Source organism: Myxocyprinus asiaticus, chromosome 15 (genome assembly GCF_019703515.2).
Source record: "Myxocyprinus asiaticus isolate MX2 ecotype Aquarium Trade chromosome 15, UBuf_Myxa_2, whole genome shotgun sequence".
NCBI classification, from domain to species: domain Eukaryota; kingdom Metazoa; phylum Chordata; class Actinopteri; order Cypriniformes; family Catostomidae; genus Myxocyprinus; species Myxocyprinus asiaticus.
Window position 1 is genome coordinate 48,481,597 of NC_059358.1, and position 24,655 is coordinate 48,506,251.

The window sequence follows — 24,655 nt, forward strand, 5'->3', positions numbered from 1 at the left end:
TAGTTTTGAGATTTTAAGCTTTCGCAAATTAAAATTCAGCATTCAATGGGTCTGTTTCAAAACCTAGTGAGCTTCCTCTGGAGGCAGCATTTTAAGACATAGGCACGCTCCCGACACGAAGGGAGTTCCAAAAGATAGGCATCTTAATTATGCTGCCTTTTAAGATATCTTGTTTTGGCCAAATTCTAAGGTAGTATTGTATGTATGCTTCCCCGGGTAGGCAATCCCAGAATGCACCGTGATGAGCTCGGCGGAAAAATAAATCCAAGATGGTGGACAAAGCGAGAGAAATTTAGATTATAAATATACTTATAATCCATTCAATACTGAAAAGTATCGATAAATAACAGTTTAATATGATACAAAACAGACTATTTTACCCAAAATGTGTGTGCTGTGCATATTTATGCTCATTAGAGGATCGCGTCTTTTCCCTTGCGTCACCTGTATTGAAATCAGTTGCTAGTTGAGTGTCTCGTGCGCTGTGCATGAGGAGTAGTGATGGGCGTATCCTAAAGTATCGATATTTCCATTACTGATGTTGTATCAAAAATATCGATCCTCACACAAAAATATTGATTCTAAAAAATCTTTTTTTTAAACTAAGGATATTATTATTTGGTTACCATGAACAATAATCATAAGCTTCAAAGTGAAATAAAAAGGATTAGACTATATTAGCAAATACTTGTGACGGATGCGAACTATTTCTTCTTCCACTCATCTTAACATGCATGCTGAAAGACACAAGCAAACAAGCGCTTGCGCTGTCACAAGACTCGTTCAAAAAAGAGGGATCAGTGCTTTGTAGAGGTAATGACAGAAAATCAGAGAAACAGATTCTGGACAGTAGTGTAGTCAAGGGCATACACAAGCATATGCCGTATGCCCACCTATCTTTCTTAGGATTTTGCCTATGCCCTCCTGAAATAAGTGATGATACGTGAGGCCACCAGAACAATGAGCAGTTGTTGCAATGCCGCAGCACCGTTGAGTGAAGTGTGTGTGTATATATATATATATATATATATATATATATATATATATATATATATATATATATATATATATATATACACACACACACACACCATGGTTAAACTATAGTTACTGTAGTGAAACCATGGTTTATTTTTGTAAGGGTAAACATTTGTGTTTAGGCTCACAAATATAAAAAAAAAAGAAAAAAAGACTTGAATTATGACTAAAAATAATATTTTAAATTACCCATTTTATCCCAATAAATTGCAAAAAATCTATTTAATACAAGTATCGGTATTGGTATCGACGTTATTGGATTTGAAATGATTGGTATCGGATCGAAAAGAAAGTTGTATTGCCCATCTCCTGTGAGGAGCGCTATTTGAATAATGCACGGAGCTGCTGTCTATGTAGAGCGTTCCAAATTGCTCCCTTATGAGGCCTCATTTCAGTAAGGACGCTGCCATAGAAGACAGCTCACTAAGTTTTGGAACAGACCCAATATGTTTTATATCTGTATGTACAGTGTCTAATAATGCATTAGCAATGTACACTTAAGTTTCTCTTGCCAATAAAGTTTGATATGAATTGAATCTGCCCATTTGATCCTTTTATTAAAAAAAAGTCCACTGGAAAACACCAGAAGATTTTGCCCAAATTACAACATGTCCATTGATTTTACGGCATGTATACATCTACTTGTATCAGAGACTTAAATTTGTAAAAATTTGTATAATTAACAATATCCGAGAAAAAAAAAAGAAAAAACACTTACATTTTAACATGGACATTTGGCTCAAGATTTGGCCCATAGTTAGATTTTTGGGATCTACTTGAGTTTGTTTTTGTTGAAAATTTTGATTAAGCTATTTTAAAATGATTTTTTTCTTTCTATTTGAAGGACTTAATTTAAAAGATTATCGTGGAACTGTTGTTTGGTGTATGTAGCGGAGAATTCTTTTATTTATTGTGGCGGAGATCTAAGCACTGCCTGGCGCCTGAACTCCTTTCTTATTCAAATGATTTTATCATTATATCGGGCTGACAGGCACCGCTACAAACATGTCCATAGTAAATGCGATGAACTACACCTATGGTTCCTCTGCTAGTAGTTCTGAGTTAGTTAGCTCTAGCATTACTAGTTCTGGGAAAACTTATTTGATGAGACTTGCTTTGTTATTTTGTCTCTAATGCAATAGAACTTATTCACAGCAGTGCTATCTTTGATTTTTTATGGGAATATCAACGAGGCTGTGAGGAATAAAAATACAGTCTCTTCAGTGGGCTGTACTGTAGTTTAAAGTGATGAAACATTGAAAAAATATCTTTCCAAGAACATTCAGCACACTAAAAACTCCAGACAACATGAGTTGTGAAAAATTAAAAGCGATCTAGGAGATTTTTGATAGCTTTATACAGTGTATGTCACTGAAGAGACTGTACATCTATCCCTCACAGTCTCGTTTTCATTCACCTCAAAAATCAAAGATGGCGCTGTTTTAAATGAGGTCCATGACATTCAGGCATTTTTAAAAGTGACTCAAGTGTCTAAATAATTTTTGGGGCCACTGTATGATTCAAGGAATTCTGGTACAAACGTGTGTGTATCAGATAGTTATGAGTTTTGAATATAGTTTTAAATTTGATTACATTTTTTATTTCAAATTATTATTTAGTTTAGTTTCAGTTATATCATGATCTGTTTGAATACTCGATTCTGATTGGATGGAATGTGTGCGCTGAAACCGTTTAATGCACAGGTAGTTCCAGTCAGTTTTAATTACCGTTCTATATTAACCTGTTGATGTGCATGCCCCCCCCTCCCCCCCAGAACTGATGTCACTTTGCTTAAATTAGTTCACATATACTATACAGTCTAATCCAAAAATAGTTAATAATGTTGACATAAAGTATTATAAAGATGTATAAATTGTCAACATTATAACAATTTTGAACAGCACACTATATGGTAAATGTGAACTAATTTAAGCAAAGTAAAGTGGGGTCAATGAGCATCAACAGGTTAATGTGCCTAGTCTGCTGTCCTCCGTATTGAGACATTGCAAGAGTTTTATGCCTCTGTTCAAATGACCTCCGGACGCGAATATAGTCTCACAGCTGGGATTAAACATCACATCACAAAACAACATCAAGTCATGCAGTGCCGTCTTTAAATCAACTGAAAAGACAACAGTGTTCATCAGCCCCGTATTAGGATTTCCATGTGAGGAAAGTATGGCTTGACAATCAGCTGTTTTTCATGGAGGGGGAGAGAAGGTAACCGGGATGGTAACCCATCAAATGCGTCTTTCGCTGTCTGGCAAGACGAGAAAAGACGATTTGAATTGTAATGCGATAAGCATCATCTAAAATTGCTGCCCTGCTCAACATGTGTGCTAGAGGGCGCTCCGCGATCACACATCACTGACTGAAGCGCTGAATGGATGGAGACCGTTTCATAACACTCAGCCTTTTAGGGTGTAGTAATCGTGCAAGGACACATCACTTTGCAGGTGTACTTTCAAGTTTGTTGGGGTTTTCCCTTCCAGATACCAGCTACTTATGTTATTTTGAGAAACAACTATGCATTTAGGCCTATCAGTCAGTGCACAATACTGAAAAAAAAACAAAAATACAGCAGGTGCATCTCCTTCCGGCCATGAGGTTTCTCCTGCTAGACAATCATGGCCAGTAGATCATGTGTTTTCAATGCAGCTAACGTAGATAAAAGAAACATAAAGGATTTTGCAACAAGCACAAGCCATGGTTTAAAAACTAAAACTGAAAATGATTAATGATCTCTTTTTTTTATTATTATTTTAGTTAGTTGTGAAGCAATGCAGGACAGTTTCAGTTACGTTTTTATGGATAATTTAGTTTTAAATTTTATTTCCTTGTTTAAGGTTATTTTTTGGAATTTCATTTCAGTTAACTATTATAACCGTGTATCATGCAGGATTTGTGTTCTCACCGGTGTGCAGACGCTGATGGACCTTCATGCTGCCAGATGTAGAGAAACACTTCATGCAGTACTGACACTCAAAGGCTTTGATGCCCGTGTGGATCTTCATGTGAGCGGTCAGCGTGCTCTTCACTGCAAACGCACGGAAACACTGCTTACACTTGTAGGGTTTCTCGTGAGTGTGAATGCGGATGTGACGCACCAGATCGCTTGGCTTCTTGAACTCTTTTGAGCAGTATGGACAGCCGTGCCACCTCACGCCACTGTCCTGTCTGATAGTGCCTAAAAACAAACGCAAATATCAAACATCAGTGGTGTCCAAAAGTTTGAAACTACACTAAAAGAGCTGGGATAAAAACCTAAAAATAAACAAGTTTTACCATTTTTAAAAATTTAAAACAAAGAAATGTTCTGATGTAAAATGAAGAAATATTTCAGATTCTGCACTATTTCTAGGCCACTAACCAAATGTAAGCTAATTAGTGACAGAGAATGTAAACCTCTTTGTACAGACAGTGAAAGTTCCTTGTTTTCGTTAAGCACAAAATATGCTCTCTGGAACATTCTCAAATCATGCTGGACAACATGATCATCAGGGTTTTTTTTCATGCCAGCTCCAGTGCATGCTGACATTAAAGCAAATATAAAATACTTAAGACATTTCCAAATTCATTTTAATTTTAAAAGGTATGCTTAAAAATGCTAAAAAAGTGCTTTTAAACAGAATTGTGTCATTTGTTACACGTGATTTCCCAGCAAATTTTGGAGTAGCTGGTGCAAAAATGTGTTTCCTCATCACTCTATTTAGGGGACATCTATCTAGATCTACTGTAGTTCCAGAAGATAAAACCCCTTCATTTTATTCATACACAAATTGATTTTTAACGATAACTTATAAACCTTTAAATACAGACCTAACGTGAGCTCTGAGGTTGTTAACTGATGGCATATCAGTTTGTGTTATTTCAACTTCATTTAAAAAAAATTATGTTTAATAGCATAATTCCTGCAGAAGAACAACACTAGCCAAGATTCAGCAAAGAAAGCTCCACCAATCAGAGAAGAGCAGCAAACAAACTGCGGCAAAAGAGCTTTGCAGTGACCGCCCACTTCCATTATGCACAATAAATGTGTTGTGTCAGTCTCTCTACACCAGGACTCTTCAATTACTTTTTTGCGGGGGCCAGATTATCCAAATGACAACTTGATGAGGGCCAAACATTTTCAGAATTTAGCTTAGCTAGCACTTTCATTGTAAGTAACATATTAACATGAAAAATAAAACTTGACCAATGAATTTTCTGTGTATGTGTTTTCTTTTTTTTTTACATTAAATAGTCAGGGGTATTCAATTTAAAATGTTAAGGTCTGGACATACATTCCTTCTTAAGATCTGGTGATAACCGTAACTAACATGCGTTTTGATCAACTTCACATACATTTTTTTTTTCATTTTACATAGGGCTATTGTTTACAAACTATGAAAACTAAGAGGAACTAAGAGGAACCTAAGAGCATTTCGATTAGCTAAAGCCCATATTTTTGACAATATCAAAAGATTTAAATTTCCTTTTCCTCTGTCCCTATTATCTTCCCATTTAATGAGGAGAAAATGAGCCTTTCCTTGTCTTGCAAATATTGTGAATTTGCACACAGGACCCTGATATTTGTGTTTAATCATTGGTAACCGGAGAACAATTGATTTGATGATGTTCGGTATTGAGAATGATGGCACACATCTGTATATTGAGCCCCAAGCAAAGTCAGGATATATGCATGTATGCAGGTTCAGTGGTGCTTCATGTTATCACTTTTTACGAGCACGACAGACGCTGAACAGATCAGATGCCCGTTTAAAACGTGAAGCATTTAGAATAAAAGCAAACTGCATTTCCTTTAAAGTTTTGCTTTTCATCATCGATTTTTCTTGTTTCATAAGATTGAGCATATGAGCTGACATCACTTTTGTTACAACTGCTGTGATATTATATTTCTACATCTGTAGATTTTAGCGCACCCTGCACGGCAGCTAAGCAATTGCATAAATACATTTGATTGAATTAGACGAGATCAAATATGCTCACCTAAACTGTGCTAGTTCATGTTTTTGAAAGCAGTGCAACTAAACTACGACCAGAAAATTCGCACACACGGTCCAGATGTGAGCATTACCTGATGACCGCTTAATGCTGTTGCATGTGCCGCTGAGTGTTGTTAAAATCACCGCTGAGTTTTGCACAGAGGGATCTCTGTTGATCAGACTGTGAGGCGATTTTATTAAAATCAGACAGAGGGCCAGAAAATAAATAAATAAATTGGCGGGCCAGATCTGGCCTGCAGGCTTCTAATTGAATAGCCGTGCTCTACATTCATACTACTAATATATTTGTACATATCTGAATAATTTGCAATAAAATTGAAATATGTTTCGATATTTATAATCAACAATATTAAATCCATTTTTTTTATTACGTCATTCGCAATGCTTTATGGGATTGTAGTTCAAGTCTTCATGAAAGAAGCACACAGTCTTATACCTTCGACTTTTTGTCAGATTTTTTAATTGTTTTTTATTTCAAATCGAAGTGTGTAATGTTGTGATTCACCTCAGAGTTGGTTGGTTTGGGTCGTGGCTTACAACTCTTTTATGAGGGATTTTATGAAATCCCCTTGGAAGAAATTAATGGAAAATATATTCCAGAAGAGAGTTGCACTCTGTTCTGCTGTATCTAGTGTGTTACCCAGCATCTGTGGAGGCTTTTTGACAATGCTTCTCTTCTCCTTCTTTACGATGGTGTCTGTCATAAGTATTTTTGAGGTGACTGGTCCATCATCTGTTGGGGTGCTGCTGGGAGCTGTTGCTGTGTCTGTCTTCTGTCCAGCACTGCTGCTCTGAGCTTCAGAACCAACTGGAATCTCAGTCAAGCCGCTATTCTCCAAAGCTTGCTGTCAAAACCACCATCACAATTCTTCTCATTACAGAGCAAAAATTATATGCTGTTGCAAAGAAACCACTAAACAACATTTAATATACAGGGTGGCAAAAAAATGGAGCCACTGTGTTTGATTGCTCATGTCTTAAAAATGCATAATGCCATTTGCACGATTTTTGGCTCACTTCTACGAGTTTTTGTAAAGACAAAATGCCATCACTGTGATGTCATCGTGAGCAACATCTTGCTACAAATAAATAAATAAATCGTTCAGCTAAGTTTTCAAATGGCAGCAAACTTAGGTGCTTCTCTTTCGCCATGTAGCTCCATTTTTTTGGGCCAAACGATGTACTTATTTATTTATTTGTAGCAAGATGTTGCTCTTGATGATATCACGTCATTTTGTTGTTTACAAAAAGTCGTAGATGTATGGCAAAAATCGTGCAAACGCCATTATACATTTTTAAGATATGAGCAATTTTGTTTTTTCATTGTATCTTCATATCTTCATATAAGGCCCTATATGGTTCAATCCCAGAGACATGGGGCTTTTTATGTGGCTCCATTCATAAATTGTTAAATGTAACACATTTTCACATTTTGAAAACCAAATCTGTTTGTTATAGTTTAAATGTCTTGGTTACCTGCAGGATGTCCTGGTTGATGGCCGTGTCAATGGCCTGCCCAGGGGGAGGGGCTTGAGTGCTGTCTGCGGTCACATGATCAGACAGCTCCAGCAGCTGTTGGATAACATCTGTCACACCCCCCGTGCCCTCTGACCCCGTCGCACCCTGACCGGCCCCCAAGTCACCCTTCTGTAAAACACAGGAAATAAGCTGCATACTTAACACACAGACTGCTTAATTTCATTAACAAATGGTCAATATCAAATTCTACAGGTCTTTACTGATGCCACACATAAAATATCCTATTAAAGTGCTGCAGGTCATCTTCATTGCACTTGAGCTGTAACAGTACACTTGAGCTTTATCTCTGCAGTCACCTGTGTGGCTGGCTCCTCCACCTCCATCACTGAGATATGCATTTTGCTGATGTGAGCATTGAGGCTGCCAAGCTTCTTATATACACAGCTGCAGTCCATACAGGGGAAGAGAGGACCACCTGCTGCCTACAACACAAAGAGATGCCACATTGTCATTCCTCATCAACAAATTTGCTCACTCTGAAACAGAAATTCAGAATGCGTAGCTCACCCTCAGATGACTTTCTTTCGGCCATGGAATACAAAAAGAGAAGTTTTGAAGAATGTTCACATTGCTCTGTTTCATACAATGAAAGTGAATGGGGATGGGTTGCATCAGGTTTGATATTATGTCAGATGTCATTGGTTCTCACATGTCTCACATAGTGTTAATCTCGTCAATGAATTTACTAATGAAAACTGTTTCTGTTGGTGTTTACTTTGTAATTAATGGACATCTGACTGCTCATTATGCATCTTATTACAAGACTACTTGCCAAATAAATAAATAAATTCACATGAAACATTGACTTGAGTTGAAATTATTTTATTAGCTTAATTGTAGAGATTGCACAGTGATCCAAGAAGCAGGAAAGATGGCTTGCAAATACCCAGATGAACGGGTTTGTTACAAGGATGTGCAGTTGATGCTCAGAAATATCAGACCGCTAGATGGCGCCATTGACCAATCAAAATAAAGTATTCCAGAGAGCCATGTAATAAGTGACATTACTCCACAACATTAACATCATATTACAACTAACATCTGCACAGACAATGAAGCCTATAAACAGGTGAACTTGAACTAAGTTACGCGCTAGTCAGAATATGTAACTTGCGTTGCGAATACACCTTTTCCTTAAAAACACGCTAGTGGTAACATGCAATATCCTAAACTGTCTAAACGTGAGGAATTCACAACAGAGTCACTTGTAAAAGTAGCTCATACTTCAGTTTATTCATTATATGCTATTATTTCAGGAGTTCAGCTTTTCACCATCATTTTCTCATGTTGTTTAATCTTGCATATTAAACATACTGTATCAATCAAATATTAATGTCTAATATATGATTAAATCACTGTAAGCAGTTAAAACAAATTTTAATATTTGAATAATTGGTGAAAATTTGTCTGTTACAGTTTGATGCATGTTTTTGTGATTTTTCACATTAGCGTCAACTAAAATGTTTTTTTTTTGTTTTTTTTACTAATATTATATGCCATTTTAGTCAATAAAACTGAGTGTAATTAAAGAATATGACATGATGAAACATCTACTAAATTAAAAGGACATTTTCATCAAGACCAAATTATGAATTATTTAAAAAAGGGCTGTCGATTTAATGCATTAATTCAGTGTGATTAATTAAAATAAAAAATAGTTAAAAAAATTTACGCAATTAATCATGTCCCCGGAAAGTAATAAGGAATATTCCAACCATTGGGCAACTCAAGCTTGAAGTACCACCTGTTTTCTCCAGGTGGCAGTAAGCAAAACTCCAGCTGTGTAGGCAACACACATCTAATACACCGAACAAACCACACTTACCCACAGCAGACAGCACAACATGAGTCTCACTCTTAAGTTCAAACACAGCTTTATTGAGCGCAAGTCTGAACACAGGGATCTCAAGACGTGTTTTTCAAACTACGTTTTAACTTGACACAGCAACCTAAAAACTGAATGTTATTTTAATTTTTTGGATTGTCTTTTTAAATGCTTTACTCGACTGCCACAATAATGTATTGCATTTTAATTATCTGAATATTTTATACACACACACATATATATATATATATATATATATATATATATATATATATATATATATATATATATATATATATTTATTTTATAATTATTTAAATATAACTATTTGTAATTATTTAATCATTATATTTAGAATTATTTTTAAGGGGCATTCTCAGCAAAAATGTATATATGCTATAAATTGCGATTAAATTGATTAAAGGAATAGTTCACCCAAAAATGAAAATTTGCTGATAATTTACTCACCCTCAGGCCATCCAAGATGTATCTGAGTTTCTTTCTTCATCAAAACAGAATTTAAGATATTTAGGATTTCATTTCAGGCCTCCTCCTCTAAACAATGCAAGTGAATGTACTCCAGTCGACAAATAAAGTTCTTCTGAACCCAAACGATTTGATTATTTATGGTTAATCAAACCATACTTATATACTTTTTAACTACAAATGTTCGCTTCCGTACATCTCTGTGACGCGTGCTCATGAGAGGGTTGACGTAAGCTCATTGGTAAGGTCACGCATGGAGGAGCGTCATTGTTTACAAGAGAAGGAGTGCTGTACAAAGGTTTAATTGTCTTTGCTGTAGATTTGTATTTGTGTAAGTGTAATGTTCAAAATGGTCATTTGGCGTGTGTATCCTGGATGCTTCAACCTTCAGAAACCCCAAAGAAAATGCACGCTGGGAAAAATATTAACTTTTCATCGATTGCCTATATATGATCATGAGCGATTGAAGCTCTGGCTTATCGCGCTGAACCTGGATATCAGTACACCCCTACATTCTTTCAAATATTGGAGGGGGTGCAGTGAACATTTTACCCCTGAGGATTTCAGACCATCGAAAGAAACAAAGGGTCGATATCTGAATTCATTGGCTGTGCCTGTGCTGTTTTCCAGCGAACTCAGGTATGTGTGAAAACTTTATCATATAGCCTATATATTTCTATATAGTAGCTATAGTAACAAACAAAACATGATACTTACTCTACTGATAGGGTGCCATTGGGTCCTTCTGGCTTCGGACAGCACTTCCAGTATATTCGTGGCAAATTGAAAAACACCTCTAAAACGTTGCGGCTCAGTAATGGTGGAAAACCATTATGTTCGGTAATGCAACTAGGACTAGGAGTGTTCTCACTGGCTGCCTCGCTGATTGTTTCCAATGGTGGGATTGCTATGGTCCAATCGTGGTAGCACAGGCTCTCTGCCTCTGTTGGCATTGGTTGGCATTTACTACATGTGCACCACCATGTCTCCATAGATCTCTGCCTCCCCGAGAATTGAGATTGCACCGCTGCTGCAGCCTCCTCCATCTCCCTCAGTTCCTCATCGGTGTATTTGGGCTAAAATACGCGAACGGCGCTTGGTCTGTGGTCTGTGCAAGTTTCTCTTGTAAACAATGACGCACTTCCTGCCTCCTCCTCCATGTGACGCGTGACCTTACCAATGAGCTTACGTCAACCCTCTCATGAGCGCGCGTCATAGAGATGTACAGAAGCGAACATTTGTAGTTAAAAAGTATATAAGTATTGTTTTGTTTCTAAAAATAATCAATCGTTTGGGTTCAGAAGAACTTTATTTGTCAACTGGAGTCATGTGGATTATTTTGATGCACCCTAAATATGCATTTTGGACCATCAAAAAATGGAGGACATTCACTTGCATTGTTTAGATGAGGAGGCCTGAAATGAAATCCTAAATATCTTAAATTCGGTTTTATTAATTTGAATAAAAATTTTAATCGAGTGACAGCCCAAAAAAAAAAAAACAAAAAAAAAAAATATACAAATTAACACTGGTCTCATGACCAATCATCATGGATGAAGTACTGCATCTCACGGGCTCGGACAGAGGGGAACATTTTCAGTAATGAATTACATTTCATTTCATTGTATGGAAGAGAGCAGTGTGAACATTCAGCTGAACATCTCTTTTTGTGTACAGAAAGTCATACGGGTTTGGAATTACATGAGTTTGTGCAAATGATGAATTAAATTCCTGTTTGGGTGAACTATTCCATGAAGATCATAAACAGAAAGAAATACGTGAGAGCTGAATGTTGAGCTATCCACATCAAGCCTGCACATTTCTGTTTGTTACCTGTGAGTGAACTCTTTGAACATGCGAGTGCAGATTTCCTTTCTGTGAGAATGAGGCAGGACACTGTAAACACATGTAAGGTTTCTCTCCAGTGTGCCGCACCATGTGTGTCTGCAGCACCACCTTCTGGTTGAAGGACTTCCCGCAGTGAGTGCATTTATACGGCCTCTCACCTGCAAACAAACACACAGTCAAAAACCCTCCTCATATCACAGCATTATTCAGTGCCAACTATGAGATGTCAACACCCAAAACAACACAATAACAACAACTAAAGTGAACCAAAAAACGTATCCTTGTCCACTTTCAACATCAGGAACTGTGTGAATGCAAGTGGCTAATTAGGAAATGAGTTAGGGAAAAATGAAGCATTCAGCAGCCACTGTGGTTTTCTCACCCTGATTAGAAACTTCATAGACACAGACATTCAGATAACACTATAAGTGGCCATTGTTGGACCTTAATTTGTCTGTTTACCTGTGTGAATACGTATATGTCGAACAAGCTGACTGGGTTTCTTAAACGTCTTCCCACAGTGGTGGCAAATGTTCTTGAATCCTCTCCGATCGATGTTCTTGTAGTTTCTTGAACTTGTTATAATAGGCCTTAAAATGGATTGATGAGATCATAATTATATCAACAGTTGTACTTGGTATAAGGACAGTAAATACCACTCAAATTCACTCTCAACTTTTTTTTGTCAAAATGCAGATTTTTTTTAAATCATAGATACTTTGATGATGCTTTTTTACATGATCTTTTCCATCCTCTCTCTGACCCTCTTTCTAAACTGTCAGTTTTTGGCTGCTGTACCTTTAAGACTCCTATGTAAACATTCTCTTCAAATGTGAAATAAGTAACAGCATTGGAGTCACTTAAAAATAGTCACTGAAAAGTGTTGATTACAATGAAGCGACAACGGCAAATCAGAGGCATTTAAATAACAGCGTAGAATGATCAATGAGAGGGTGATGGCACCTGATTTTGGCATGACTTTTCAAGTGTTCCTTTAGCTGATTTTGCGTCGTGAACTCTTTGCTGCAGGTCTTGCAGGTGTATGACTTTGTTCCACTGATTTCTTTGCGATGTTCCTCCAGATGCAGAGAGAGCTGACTCTGAAGAATGAACTCATCTCCACACTCTGAACACAGGAAGTTCTGAACACACAAAGCAGAAAAACATTCCTCAAAACACACTGAAAGACAATTATTGTTGTTAAAAATTTGTCAACGTTACTGGAAGGACAAGCTGAATTTGCAGGTGAAATGAGCTTTTAATATGAGTTAAATGAACACTAATGCAGTGACCACAGGTTGGAGTAAGTTGTCTGACCTCTTCTTTCTCATGTATCATGACGTGTGCCTTCAGACTGGCCACTCTGGAGAACTTCTTATGACACACTGGACACTTGAGCTCACTGGTGCTGTGAGTGGATTTATGAAGGCCAAGATTGCACTCCACATTAAAGGACATGGGACACTGGTCACACCGATATGGCTACAGACAGAAAGAAGTAAAGAACGGTCACATTAAAGAAAAAAGTTAATGACATGCAAATTACCCTTAACAAAACAACACCAAAAAAAAAAATCCTCATGAATTTGTTAACCTTCATTTTACAGTGAGCTCAGGAAACAGGTTTTAAAGTACATGTAAAACAGCATTCACATTTTGCTTAAGAAACAGAATATAACAAGCAGTGCTCAAAGTTGAAGGCAGCAGTACTACCCTTGCTTGCATACTGTATGTGAACTAGTGGTCGACCGATATGAGGTTTTTAATGGCCGATGCCGATATCCAGAGAGCAGGGTTGCCGATAGGCCGATACAATGCCGATATATCACACAATTTAATACAGTAAATAATAAACATAAAATTGCTAAAAAAAAAAAAAATAATAATAAACTCTTATTTAGCACTACATTTACTCAACTTCCCACAAAACTAAAAAAACAATATTGTATTTTAAAAGGTAGATAGCAGTTTCTTCATATTTCTGTTTAGTCATCAAATTTTAGTAATTTATTTGCACATAAAGAAATTGTTAATATATTAGGAAGAAGGAAATAACAGTACACACAGTAGTCCAGCAACCATGGATGGCATGTCCATGTTAGCAATTGCATTTTCTCCAAAAATACCGAATCAAACCAATTGTACATACAATGATAGTGAATAAGACATTTACTTATAGCACATGTGAAGCGCTTTTACCTTGGGCTGCATCTGAAAACGTAGGCAGCTGACTTGCTACCTAATCAGTTAATGGCTTAACTGACATCTGTTTTGATTGAATGGAACTCTTAAGGTAACTGGTCTCCAAATAGTTTGAAAAGCACCTTATTTTCATCGTACCTCCATATACAGCCTCCTGAGGCAGCATTTTCCTGGTTTAGGATGCAGCCTTGAAGTTGCACTCACGCACTCGTGCGGATCCAGCACGAGCCTCAATCTCCTGACAGTTTAAACGGCCTGGATCACCTGCTTGGATTGTTATGGAGTGACCGTCGTGATTTGTGAATGAGAGGAACTTTTGATCCTGAAGTTTTTGATTCTGGCTAATAGAATACGCACTTCAGAGGAAGATATTAAATAAGTGCTCGACGGGAAAAAAACACTGGATTTTCGTGAGGTTCGTGAATGACATCTGTTTAAACGAGATATCTGCATATTTGCAAACAGTATATAATGCAAGTTTTATTGATATTTGCCTTTTATCATTAGACAAGACAGTTAAAATTTACAGGGAACTGTTGAGGAGAGACTGTTAGAATACGTGCTTCAGAGGAAGATTTATGAGTGTTCCACAGGATGCTGGATCTGCTGAAGTTGTGTGAGGTTGGTTTATTACATCTGTTTAAACGAGACATGCGCATATATACAGACGGTATATACGATATTAGTTTTATTGATATTTGCCTTTTTATCATTAGACAAGACAGTGAAAAGTTACAGGGAACTGTTGAGGAGAGAGAGGGAGAATGAAACAGGTGAGCACTTTAACATTATGAGCTCAAACGCATCTGCCGCGGCTCTGATATGCAGACCATTTAAATGACACCGTGTTGCACACCAGTCTATTATTATAGTAACACGATTGCATGCAACAAGAAAATGATCTGTTACTGGTCGTTTACATGTCTCAGTCACTTCACATGCAAGCAGGCGATTTTCAGCGCCCTCAAGAAAAAAATCAGCCAAATGGGAAAATTTATCAGCCGATGCCGATAATTAAAAAAGTCAGAATTTCGTCCGATTTATGGCCTTGGCGATATATCGGTCGACCACTAATGTGAACATGTATAATGTTTACATCTTGTTGCTATACTTTTAAAGCAATGTATTGTTTCCATTGTAAGCGCATTAAATAAAAAGGAGGGATGAGTTCAAATAATTTTTGGTGGTACTCAACATTATGCGACAAATGCTGGTCATTGAGCTTAACATGTATTGAACCTGGAACATTTTTCTCTCTAAACGAGAATCTCTGACCAACAGGGCCAAGAGGTCCCCAATACATTTTACTGAGGCCAAATGCGAGCAGCAGCACAGTTTTTAGCATGAGTCTGTGTAAGCTCACCACATCAAACAGCTCAAATGAGGGACCCTAAAGTGCTTCTAACACCAGTGCTAAGTCCCAGACTGGTACAGTAGTGGGGCGAGACTGTCTTGTTCCCCTTAAAAAACGTACTGACCAAAGGTTGTTTGCCTAGCGACAAACCACCCAAAAGGTCATGTCCTCCAATAATGGCAGTGACATTAAACTTTGAGTGTGAATGACAAGAGTCCTGTATCCACACGCTCTTGTAAAAAGCGGAGCACTGCCTGCACAGGTCAACACACTGGGTCCTTACCCTGGGAGGAACACCAAGCAATGAAAATGCACCATTTCAAAGTCTAGAGCTGCCTCAAAGAAGGAGCTCTGGCTTGTAATATTGTGTCATGCACTGACTGCGACAAGCCCTGAGTGTCTGATGAGCCCTGTTCAAGGGCCAGTCATTCTTCAAACTAGCGAGAGCATCCCTCCTCAAAGTAATTTTCCACAGAGGCAAATTTACCAGCTCCGAAAAACCAAGGGCAGTTAGGCCACTGTGGGCACGTCTTCCTGCACCTTGCACAACAAACGGACAGTAGGGAACGCATACTTACTTTTCGCTGGCCATTTGTAAGCTAGGGCGTCCATGTCAAGTGGAGCTTTTGTCATGCGGAACCAAAGACAACAATGCGCTTTCTCCAGGAAGGCAAACAGGTTGACCTTGGCGTGGTTTCATAGTGGCACGTTACAAGGAGATACAATAGACTGCATTGGCACATATGACGGGACACCCATTAGTTGACCCAGCACTGGAGAGGTCTCATATGCAGTACTTCTAGAAGGGTGACGGTGGGTGAGGCAGCCATCAAACCCAACACTTGCTGGAACTCTCGCAGCAGCAAAACTACTCTCAGCTTGAAATTTGTCAAGCACTGGAGAATAGGCAATGCAGGCATCAGTCAAATGAGCCGACATAGTTATCGAGTCATGTTTCTTTCCCAAGAAGGAAACCTGCTGACTGGTCACCAGGATACTCTTTGCCCAATTGACTTTGAGGCCCAAATGCTCCAAGTGCGTAGCAAAACATGCCTGTGCTTTCATGACAAGATTAAGCTAACAGCAGCCAATCGTTGAGAAAGTTTAATATGTGGACACCAATCAGCCACCACCCCAAAGCTGGTGCAGTATCTACAAATTTGGTAAATGTGCAAGGAGCTAGGGACATGCTGAACAGAAGGACTTTGAACTGAAACCTCTGTAAAAGCCTTTCTGCATGTCACACGCCGGCACACTCTCTATCTTGATGGGGAGAAATTGCACCTCTTGGCATAAAGTTGCGGTTCCCATACTGATGCTGTGGAAGAGAGGACGTTGTTAAAGTGAGGTTGCTGCCCCTTTGGACTGAAACATATAGCCAGACAGGACCGTGTTTGATACCCAGCAGGAGACCCACGGCAGACTGCACCACACGTCCATGCAGTGAGCTAGTGGACAACGGGGCGATAGAGTTATTCCAGCTGGGGAGCCTCATGCAGACGCAAAAATGTATTTTGTGTGCATTGTGAAGTGACAGACCCCTGGCACATCGGCAACGGCTTTAAAGCTAGTTATGAGGCTCTCGTTGAGTCCTCATTCGCTGACCACAATGGAAGGGAAAGCAAAAGCACTGTCCTGGAAACACGAAAGAAACCGCTTCACAGGGCTTAACCAACATGCATGCCTTGCATGTTTGTGTTGTGACTGAGCAGCTTCCTGGCACATCGGCAACAACAATAAAAACAGGCATCGAAGTGACCTGCGTTACGCCCAAACTCGTTCTTGTCTAGCGAAGCCGTTAAGTGAGAGGGCTACATTAGGGATACAGAAGTGCCGTCCATAGACCTGACAATTTCCTGGGCAGAGATCTTGGTGGCCGGAGCACCAAATTTGTGGAGCGTGCGAACAAGCATCATGTAGGCGGCAAGTCATAACAAGAAGCTTTGGAAAAAATGGCACCAGCAAAGAAACTCTGAGCTGCGCCAACGCAGTGAACACCGCTTATCCAGTCAAGGCTCGAGTGAGAAACTTCAAGCAACTCAGTCTCAGAGGCCGCTTTGTCCCGTTTTCTCGCCCAGCGGGGGAAATTATGGTAAGCGCCTTACCTGAGCCTGACATGTCTCACAATTGGAAGCCCAAGCAACAAAGTATCCCTTACATCATCTCCACCGCCAAATGTGATCGATCGTAGTGCACCAGAGTGGGCTGCAAATCGTCATAGGTGTAATGACCAGGCGAAGCCACTTGAGATGGAGAAGAGGAGAGGCCTAAGCCGGCGATAAATCATCCTCAAACTCCGAAGAAAGCAAGTGAAGCATTGTGAGTTTCACAGGTGTGCAGATCAGAATGACAAAGCGATAAGTCATGCTTGCTTTGCATGAGAGATGTAAACGCAACCCAGAAGGAGAAAAATTCTGACGAAATGGCGCTGTACTCCATTTATTTGCCCGTGATGACGCACACGTGAGGGGCGGAGCATCAAGTGCCATCTGCCAATGAGATTGCCATGATTCTATCCGGGCTTCAGAGATCATCACTCCTAGGAGGAGTTCCCATAGCGTCAACTACTGACGCAACGTCGAGAGACCAACTTGTAAGGGAACATCCACTAATGTGTTCAATAAGACAAATAACATGTATTAAGAAAGTCAATATGGTCAACTGTGTTTCATGATGCATGTCATCAGGTGGTAATTGTTATGTTTCAGCAACAGTGATTTACAAATTCACTTGCTCACAGCATGCTTTTAAGTATTGCTCTTACCGACCATTCACAACGTCATATAATTTGCTATGAGCCGGTTAAATATGTATTTTATGCCCACTGTCAGTTTGGAGTTAAATGACATGGATATGTGAAAATCATGTCAGAAAAGAGCAGGTGTCATATGAGATAATGCAGTGTGGTCTCTTGCCTTATCATTGACCTCATGGTCTCGCAGATGTCTCTGCAGTTGACTCTCGGTAACAAAACTTTGAGAGCAAATATTACATTTGTGCTCCACATTCTTCTGGCTGTCTGAACTCGCCTCCTCAGCTCCATCTGCAGGACGAGATAACAATCAACCATTTAATCAGAGAGAAAGGGAAGATACAGATTAAAATAGAGTGAGAATTAAAACACTATGTTAATGATACAAATGGATCAACAACATTCGACAATGTAAGAACTGGACAATTGTTTATTAAAATTACAGTATACGTGTCCTGTCTCAATATAAATTTCTGCAGGACAGTAGATTTGAGCACATTCAAGGATAAAACCCATCTGAGATTGTGAGCTTTATTATATATGAAACCTCTGAGAATATGGATTGCATGATTTTGTCTATTGTTGTTTAAATTAAATGCACTTTAGATCTGCAAGCAAACAGGAAGGGTATATCAGTTTAAATCAGATATCGGATACAGAAGATATGATAGGCTAGAGCACATCAGAGATCATACCCTCCAACAATCTTTGAATACACAAAAAGCCTTACTGTAGAGTAGGGCTGGATATCGCCTGACACCTCACGAAACGTATTGCAATACACGTCACAATTTGATATAATGCCATAATCACAATATCATAATTTTATTCGATTAAGAATCAATTCCAATTGCAATTCCAATCCATTTGCGTATATTTCAGTTATATACTGATGTCTGATGAAGAGCATGCAGCTAGAAACGTCACGTTTTTGTCTCTTGGTGAGCTCATTACATTGATTTGGAAGTAACAGTGTGCCAAATTTGTTGCATTTAAATGATATGAATACACAAATAGTTGAATATTAATATCGATACATAGATCTAAAGTATTGATACAGTGCTGAAAAGCAACAACATAAAAAGAAATACAGTGCAATCCAGTGAAATGCTTCAATGACTGGTGTGATGAAAAGAGTCTTTGTAGCATTGATGTTAAACAAATCACTAAGACAGAACTCAAAATCCTACATAATTTCTACAGAACTGTCAGATTTGTAAAGATACTGAGAAGAGAGGGCCATGACAAAACGGAGCATCATACACCAATAACAGCTAAGGATTTCAGCACCATTAAACTATACAACATGCTACATCCCAGAACATTCGAAGGACTCGTGAACAAATACTGGTCAAAAAACCACAAGGACCCATTGGAGAGAAAAAAGAAGAGCAGACAACCGGGTAACCAATTTTGTCCTGTTGCTTCTCTCAGAAAGTACTTACCTCTTCTTTAATTCATGCAAAACTCTAAATATTAAGCAACCGCATGAAGACATGGTGCAATTATTGAAGTTTAAACTATTACTGCTGTTATTAATGGTATTGTGACAAACTTATATATCTGATTCAAATCTGGGTTCTCATAAAATAGTGCTGGGATGAGTGACTGATGAGAGATTAAGAGCGTGCGTGTTTGAAACTGAGAGAGTGCATAATTGCTCAAACTGTCTCTATAGCCATCTGTCGCAACTCACTGTCATCATCTATGCTCAGATTTGTGTTCGCATGTTTATACGTTTTTTAATTGGTTTTTACATCCATTGGCATTGTCTTTGTCCTCTCCATGTCTAACTGTACAGCGAGTCAGAATTACTACTATTTCAAAATTCAGAATGGGCACCTTAATAATCATACACATGTATTTATTTGAATTACAGCATGTCTGAAAGCGTAAATTCACGAATGCTTAATTATTTGCCAGTAACTAACCCTCCAGTGGCCGCAGCCTTATGCTTCAAGGGCTGAGCAAGTTCTCATTTATTAGAGTAGCAGTGTATGTGCGATTTTGTGCGTGCTGCAAACAAAACAAGATCGGCCCTGAATCTAGATCTACGATCAATCCCTATCAGTAATTCTATACAAGCTTTTTTATTCTACATTGAGAGGGTGTCCTCATGGGGACTGTCAAGTTGGGGTCACATGAATTCTAGGGATGCACCGATACCATTTTTTTTTCCTGATCCGATTCTGATACCTGAGCTCTTGGTTTCGGTGGACAGTGATCTGATACCAGTGGTGTATTTCCTTAATCAATTTAGAATATCTGTACTTCACTGTGCGGAATTGATTGGGAGTACTCTTTTATGCTTAAAGAAAAACAAACCTGTACACGTTTTACTAAAAAAAATAAAGAAAATGATTAGATAAAAACGTGTAGCCTCTTAAGAAAAACTTTATTATTCACTAGTCTGCTGGATACAGCAGCAAAATCAACAGTAATTCCAGCGAAAGTCTTTAGTAGAAAAGAACACAGTTCTCTTAATGCACTTTTTTCAACTTGTATCTGGTCTTGTTACTCAGATCTCTTTTATGTCCTATTACAACTTGATATCAATCCACTTTTCAATCAAACAGTAATTTTTTGGATCCCAGGCAACTTAAAAATGATTTTAATTTGTAAAATAATATTAATAACAATATTTATTATTATTACAAAAGATTTGAATTTTATTACATAATTACAATGCATTTCAGTTGTAATTTCTTAACTTTACTTTTATTTTGGTGGAAGACTAAAGGAAGACTTGAGTGTTGTTTGTAGGCTAGTTCACAGTAGTTTAATTCACTTCACATTCAACATCTGGTAAAATGCTCCTCTGGTGCCATTCTCAATGCTTGTTATTATCAAACTGAACTATCGAGCATCTACATCTGAGATGGACTTTGTGTGTAGTGCTCAAATATTGCACGCCACTCTGAGATCTGAAAAGGGTAGCACTTCACGGGCCCCACGTGTTATGACTGTGTGTCAGCAGAGCAGTGCTCATATACTGAAGCGTGCTGCGCATCCAGACTATACATGTATTTATTAAACGCAGTCTTTTTGCAATTCACAAAACTATTGTGTCTTTAAGAGTCTTTGAATAAAAAACAAGTCACATGGAGTATTTTAATGGTGCTTATATTGTTCTCTTTTATGTCAATCTTTGAGCTTGACTGGAATGACCATGACTAATATGTCGTATCGTATTTGGATCGGGCTCGTAAAAAGTCAGTATCGGAGCCAATACCGATCCAGGTATTGGATCTGTGCATCCCTAATGAAAACCTGAATACTACTCAGTTACTTTCGGTAATCACCCTGTTATTGGACACTTTATAAAATAAATTAATCATGGTTGACTGTGAATTGTGAATTTCTACAATGGTATCTGTAACTAAAACTTATGCTGTTTGAAGGATGCTGCATCCACGCCACTAGATGTCAGTGTAAATCCAAGATGACTTAATAAAAAAACATTACTGTGTGCACCATTAATGTGTGCACAATAAAAGTCAATTACATAAATATTCTCTTTTTTTGGACAGCAATCAAGCAGCCACAATAGGTACTATTTTTTGTTCGTTTTTTTGTTGCTCAACCTTACCAAGACAGAACTCAAGATCCCAGCCAACCCGTCTGTTGACCACAACTTCACCATTCATCTTGGATCAACTACACTAATGCCAACCAGGACAGCCCGGAACCTGGAAGAGGTGGTTCACTGCCCACATCTCGTCAACCACCCCGTCTTGCAGGTTCACGCTTAACAACATCAGGAAAATCAGACCTTTCCTGTGAGAATATGCTGCGCAGCTCCTGGTCCAAGCTCTGGTCATTTCAAGACTGGACAACTGCAATGCCCTGTTGGCCGGCCTCCCAGCTAGCCTGATTAAGCTTCTGCAGATGGTCTAGAATGCTGCAGTGCATCTGGTCTTCAATCAGCCAAAGAGCGCTCTCGTCAGCCCCTCCTGATTTCACTCCACTGGCCTCTACTTGTAGCTGCCCGTATCAAATTCAAGGCTTTAACTTTGGCCTTCAGGACAGCCAAAGGAACAGCACCCTCTTACATCATTTCACTCTGCCAGGCCTATGTCCCAACTCGCTCTCTGCAGTAAATGAACGAGTGGTGCCTGGTGGTCCCGTCGCAAAGAGGCGCAAAGTCTATTTCACGATCGTTCACTTTCTCTGTTCCTCTGTAGCAGAATGAATTTCCAACCTCCACATGATCTGCTGAAACCATCACAACATTCAAGAACCAGCTGAAAAGTGTGGGACCTGGGTAGCTCAGCGAGTATTGACACTGACTACCACCTCTGGAGTCGCAAGTTCGAATCCAGGGTGTGCTGAGTGACTCTAGCCAGGTCTCCTAAGCAATCAAATTGTCCCGGTTGCTAGGGAGTGTAGAGTCACATGGGGTAACCTCCTCGTGGTCACGATTAGTGGTTCATGCTTTCAATGGGGTGCATGGTAAGTTGTGCATGGATCGCGGAGAGTAGCATGAGCCTCCAAATTCTGGGAGTCTCCGCAGTGTCATGCACAGTGAACCACGCGATAAGATGTGTGGATTGACTGTCTCAGAAGTGGAGGCAACTGAGACTTGTCCTTCGCCACCCAGATTGAGGTGAGTAACCACGCTACCACGACGACCTATGAATTAGTGGGAATTGGGCATTCCAAACTGGGAGAAAAGGGGATAAAAAAAAAAAAAAAAAAAAAAGAACCAGCTGAAAACACATCTGTTCCACGAGCACTTAACCAATCCACACTAAATGCACTTATTATTTATTAACAACAATAATAATAATAAAAAACTTTCCTAGTCTCTTTCCTCTTTGCTAACTTCTATACTACTCTAGCTATTGTGAGAACATGGCAGTGTGATGATACTGCAGATATTGATGACTTTTGTATGTCAAATTGTGTGCTATGCTCCTCCATCATCAAGTTGCTTTGGATAAAAGTGTCTGCTAATTTACTAAATGTAAAGTAAATGTTTGTTCCATAGCAACATCCTCTTGATCACATTTTAGGGACTATATCCTTTATCAGAAGAATGTAAGTTAATGATCGTTCTCTCATAAAATAACTTCTTCATGAAAATGTGTGTCCTTGGTATTTTTATTTTTGTGGTAACCATTTTATAAAAGCAATAAGGCACTGGAGACCATGCTATATGAGTATTCTGTCACGGCTGAAGGGGCTGCAGGCACTCCACCTTCAGCCATTATTATTTTCATAACACAGCACAGAATCTCGTGGCTTATTGATAAAATGTGGGCCAGTTGCTGCATCAAGTGTGTTGACAAAGTGCTTGTGCTGTTTAAAGTGCTTGAGAGTCTGGTGGAAACAAAGAAATTTAAGACAAACTGCACCCTCAAGTGTCGCTGCAACGGAATGGTATGTAAAGACAGTGTGGATGTGTTTTTTCATGCGGATGGACCCGGGTTTGAATCTGCCTTTTGTCCCACTTTTTCCCATCCTGTTTCCTGTCTCCAATTAATATTTCATTTAATACTACTTATAATAATAAATAAATAAAATAAAATAAGGGTTGATTTCCTCACAGTGATTTGGTCACGGTGAAAGTCAGGGAGGTTTGATCCAGGTGAAATTAACCTTAGTTTTACTATTGTAATACTGTAGTTACCATGTTTTTTGGCAGAGGCCTTAATTTTAATGCAATTAACCATGGTGTTACCACAGTAATATGGTGTTAATATAGTAATTATGCTTAATTTTGTGGTTACTCTGATTTTACTTCAAAATACCATGGTGATACTATTGTTACTGTAGTAAAACCATGGTTCATTTTTGTTAGGGAAGGTTAGGGCTACGTTTAGGGGTAGGTGTTGGGTGTCTGCGGGACTCAATAAACACGCTGCAGTGATGCTGCTATACTGTATGTTAGTTTTTAATTAGGGTGTAAATATTATCTGCCACTGTTTATACCGGGGTGCTAATAGCATCTAACATTATTTGCAGTTACTGCAAAGAAGATGCTTTTTGTTGCTATTAACATTTAATGTTATAGCATCTATCACTATTTGAACTTCTACTAGTTCAAACTAGCCTCTTCCTATTTTGTGTTAAAAATAGGTACATTACATGCAATTTCAAACAGTGCCAGCTCGAATCATTATTATGCAATGGCATGACATCATATTAGACTAATTTATAGAATACAAGGAATTTGTAATAATAATAATAATAAAAGCTACAGTAAAATGTGATTTAAAGTATGAAAAACAAATTATAACATACATATACAATTCACAAGCTATATATACTGTGTGTAGTCATATGTACCTGAATAGAGCTGAATAATTCAGACAGACGTTTATTATCTGTTTAAGTTTTCAGTCACATTAAGCTTACATGTTAAAAGTCTAGTGAGTAAAAAAGAAATTATTATCCAATGGCGATTATTTCTCCTGTGTGTCAATAAAGGGTTGAAAATGTTTTCATCAAGTAGAATTACAAGCATATGTTCCATTTGTGATTTAAAGGGAGCATTTGTATTAATAATCCACCAACATACTACAATATACTACTTTGTCAAAAAATACAAATATAATAAATAAATGGTTTTATATGCTTATATTTAAATATGAAAACATGCA

General features: G+C 38.4%; 1 protein-coding gene across 2 annotated transcripts in view; it reads right to left on the bottom strand.

Moving 5' to 3' along the window:
• LOC127452515 (zinc finger protein 236-like) overlaps positions 1–24,655 on the bottom strand; it is a 77,339-nt gene that overhangs the window by 51,947 nt on the left and 737 nt on the right. Inside the window, exons 1-10 of one of the 2 annotated variants that reach the window (XM_051718010.1) lie at positions 21,640–21,743; positions 18,214–18,341; positions 13,060–13,224; positions 12,706–12,884; positions 12,205–12,332; positions 11,728–11,900; positions 7,880–8,005; positions 7,521–7,691; positions 6,685–6,889; positions 3,953–4,225 (exon numbers count right to left, since the gene is read on the bottom strand). In XM_051718010.1, the coding sequence (XP_051573970.1) occupies positions 3,953–4,225; positions 6,685–6,889; positions 7,521–7,691; positions 7,880–8,005; positions 11,728–11,900; positions 12,205–12,332; positions 12,706–12,884; positions 13,060–13,224; positions 18,214–18,341; positions 21,640–21,697 (1,606 nt within the window). In that variant the 5' untranslated portion in view covers positions 21,698–21,743. Of the gene's footprint in view, positions 1–3,952; positions 4,226–6,684; positions 6,890–7,520; positions 7,692–7,879; positions 8,006–11,727; positions 11,901–12,204; positions 12,333–12,705; positions 12,885–13,059; positions 13,225–18,213; positions 18,342–21,639; positions 21,744–24,655 lie in introns of those variants that run through there. The other variant, XM_051718011.1, reaches the window with a different exon arrangement.